Source organism: Quercus lobata, chromosome 5 (assembly GCF_001633185.2).
Source record: "Quercus lobata isolate SW786 chromosome 5, ValleyOak3.0 Primary Assembly, whole genome shotgun sequence".
Classification (NCBI taxonomy): Eukaryota; Viridiplantae; Streptophyta; class Magnoliopsida; order Fagales; family Fagaceae; genus Quercus; species Quercus lobata.
In genome coordinates this window covers 74,947,689-74,951,612 of record NC_044908.1, presented here as the reverse complement: position 1 = coordinate 74,951,612, position 3,924 = coordinate 74,947,689, and the positions used below count along the sequence as shown (strand labels likewise).

Here is a 3,924-nt window from a genome sequence, read left to right as displayed (position 1 = left end):
GAAAAATTTCTTGAGAGAGCTAGTGAATACATTTTTGTGTATTTTTTAGATTTTTTGTCAAATGTAAAAGAAGACTAATGGAAATTTTCAAAAGCTAGGAGGGCCATGGCCCCTCTTGGCACCCCCTTAGCTCTGCCTATGCTTCCAAGTGAAATATGGATTTCAAAATTTGTACGTCACTGTGAATGTCACAAAATGCAGAACAATTATACAAAGTGACACCACACACATACCAATGTATAAACTCCCTCCCATCCGAGCAATTCAACTACCTATCAAATTTGTTTTGAGACTTGATAGCTCCCATTATTCAACTACCATTCATACCTTATGTCAACGTCCATTCTTATTCTCAAACATGCTCATCAAATTCGTGCACTCCCTACTATTAATATCTACTACTTAAGCGCCTCCAATGCTATAAACACAATTCTACATTGGCTCTTTACTCTTTTCACAGAAGCTTGTTCCTAATGGCCGACTCCGAACACTCTTCTTCCAATGAAAATTTTACAGACACTCAAGGTATCCTTTTTGACATAAATTTTCATATCCTCTTTTTTCTCATACAAGTGCATTTATAAGCTTATAATCCTGTTCAAAGACGGTCATTTTCACATCTTCCTTGCTTGATTTCTAAGATAGTTTTTTTTGCTTCCCGGGTCCTACATATATATTTTGGGTCCATATAGTTTTGTTCACATACATGTATTTTTTTGTGCTCAAATATTTACCGTCTTTGGTTCGGAATTCTACTAACTTGATATTAAGTCCTTAGAAGTAAATTTAGCTCTCCTTACTAATATTGGATTGTTATTTCAGAGGAAACAAGTGAAGCGACCAAGCTCGAATTCTCTGAAGATGAGGAGACACTTATCATAAGGATGTTCAATCTTGTAGGAGAGAGGTGGGTTTGTTCTAAAATTCTAATTTTTCTCATGCTTTTATTCAAAGCCCTGTAAAGGCAACTAGCAGTCTTGTAATTCAGTGGCATTACATGATTAAAATAAAAAAATTTAAAAAAAAAGTTAAAAAAAATTGTGAAGGCACAAAAAGCTTTTCTCAGTCGAATTTCTGTAACTTTGATTAGGTGGGCTCTAATAGCTGGGAGGATCCCAGGAAGAACAGCCGAGGAAATTGAGAAGTACTGGACTACTAGATACTCAACAAGTGAATGAATGTAGAAGAACTCATGTTGGTGTTTAATTCCTTTCTACCAAAAGCTTTTTTGAGAAAAAAGAACTCTATGGATTCATCAATATCCCTCAATATTGCTCTCTAACGTACCATCCTCGAGGACATAACGATTGACGTTTTGGATTTTACTGTTTCTGTTCTTGCTATTAGGATTCAACGTCAGTATGATTATTCCTTGAGTTCCTATGTACAAAATATCCCTGTGCTCAAGTTAGCTAGTCTTGAATGATGTATTGTACGAAAACATTGTGCCATGGAAATGGCTTCTCATCAGAGTTGGATTTTGTGTTTCCTTCAGCTATCTTATCAATAAAAGCAAAATTAGATCCTTTGAAGTTTGATCTTAGGCAATCCGTAATCTTATCCAAAGTATCTCCTCTTTATCTTCTTGTTTCCAAAAGAGGCTTACGATTGGGTCCAAAGTCAAGTACAATAATTTATGTCCGGAAATTCAAAATACAAACAAATCTATATATATCTAAAAGCTGAAACATAGTATTTATTATTGCTATGCTCATGTTGCACCACCTTATCTGCCATGTCATTAGTCATACAATTATTCTTTTTCTTATTTATTTTTTATTTCTAAATTTTATTGACAATATTAAATATATAAATAAATTGACTTTGTTAAGGTTTTGGACTCCAATTGAATAAGATTTTATCAAATCTTAGCCAAATAATTATTTAGATTAATTATGCAATAGATACGATTTAAACAAACATCAAACATTTACAAATCACATGAACATCAAGAATGATGACCCAAGAAAACTTTTGAAACTGTGGTTTCAAAGTAAAAAATCTAGGGAGGATTTAACCTCCTCAAGGCAACATTTCACTAATAGAATGGAAGTTTGTACAATAGACTTAACCCTAAATCTACTACTACCTCATATAGTACTTACTCACATAATTTCGATTCCACGAACTCTTCTACTGTGAAACTGTTGCACACAAACTCTCCAGTTTGTGATTTTGAGATCTCCACTTAAAGTTTAGATCATCAACTATGGTTGATTTGATGTAGCAACTTTACTCTATAACTGGATCTGTTGTTTTCACTAGGTCTCCAGCTATAGCTCCAAAAGGGTTTGGAAAATCTCTAGATTTGTGTACAAAACATTTCCCTCTTAAAATGTGTAAAAACGTGCTCTAGGGTTTTTATTTAAATATCCTTAAGTTCCATCAAAACCCTGGATCCAATGGTTGAGAAAGAAAGTGAGATTTTAGATTTGCACGAATCTCGATCAGTCGAGATAAGTGAGTCTTTTTTTGCACTTATCTTTTCCTGATTTCTTGAGTCTTCATTTGTGTAGAACTTCAATTGTCTTGCGTACTATAATTGTTTGGAAAAAATAAACTTGTACCATAATTGTTGTCGTTGATTGCTAACTAGTCATAAAGATCTTTGCGAAAAACAAAAATAAAATAATCCTACTTTGGATTATTTATTGACCCTATGGTGATGTGGATAACAATATTATTTTGGATCTGGCAGGCTGATCCGGAATGCACTAAAAAATAAGGTTTAGGCAGTGTAATTACAAAAAGGTCTAGCTTTGATGCAATGACAAGTGTCTTTCATAAAAAATAAACGACAAACTGTGGGTGTAAATCTAAAAATCAGTCTTTTCAATAAATTAGGGGTAAGATTGTCAACCATTATACCTCTCTAACCCTGCAAAAAGTGGATGTTTTGTGTAATAGGTAGTAAAATTGTAAGATAATACAATGTGTTCACCTAGCAATCTATACCCAAAAGGCAAATATCCTCTTGAAGAATCCTTAAAAATGCGCATGAAGTCCTAAAAGGTTCATTTACATGATCCAAATCTCTCTTTCTTTCTCAAAACAAGGATAGAGGGGAGAGGGAGAGGTTGCATGTCTTTAAGATCCGATTAAGTGAGGACCTAATAACAAGATTTTCTTCATTTTAAATCTTCTCTGTTTCACTTATTTCATGGTTAAGATTTTGCTTTTTGGATTTAATAGTATATTGACAGTTACATGATTTAAAATTTTAAATGACTTGACAATCTCAACTCTTTTAGATTTTTAAAATTTAATTTGAACATTTTCCAAAAATTTAGACTATAATAAGGAGGCAAACAATCTACGTAAATTTAACCATAGTTTTTGGCCTCAACCTTATTGAGATCCAGTAACATGATCTGGTAGACAACATGAGTGCCTAGATGTCTCAAGCCCTCTAAATCGTACTTTGTTTTTGGTAGTATGCATTTCTCCTGTACTTACAAATTAAAAAATAAGAAAATGTGTGAGCTTTTAGATTGACAATATCCATTGAGAATGTACTTGAAATAGTATCTGTAAAAGTTGTTCACTTGTTCAAGATCAAAGAATTTTTTTTTTTTTTAGAGAAAGTTTCAACCTATGGCGTCCGCTTCTAATGATAACTCTTTATTATCAGACTAAGACACCAATCAGTTTTTGGTGTAAACAGGGAGATTGAACCCTAGATCTCTTATTTAACCATCCAATATTTTACCAGTTGAGTTAACTGGAACCCACAAGATCAAAGAATATTGAAGTAGCTAAAAAAGTGCATTTTGATCAAGAGATTAAAACCACAGTCCAGTGAAATTCATTACGTCATTGAACCTTCAAGTCGGTACCTTGGAGTAGTCGATAAGACGTTTCTGGTCATTAGCACAGACAGGTTGTTTGTGAGGTGGTCCATTTACAAGTAGTTTGGAAATTCTG

At 33.4% G+C, this 3,924-nt stretch overlaps 1 protein-coding gene across 1 annotated transcript; it reads left to right on the top strand.

Annotated features, from left to right (window-relative positions):
• The first annotated feature begins 339 nt into the window (after nucleotides 1-339).
• Nucleotides 340-1,538, top strand: LOC115992369 (MYB-like transcription factor ETC1). Its single transcript, XM_031116549.1, has 3 exons — nucleotides 340-525; nucleotides 823-907; nucleotides 1,091-1,538. Exons 1-3 carry the CDS (start codon nucleotides 474-476, stop codon nucleotides 1,176-1,178), a joined length of 225 nt encoding a protein of 74 aa, XP_030972409.1. The 5' UTR covers nucleotides 340-473; the 3' UTR covers nucleotides 1,179-1,538.
• Nucleotides 1,539-3,924: the final 2,386 nt, after the last annotated feature.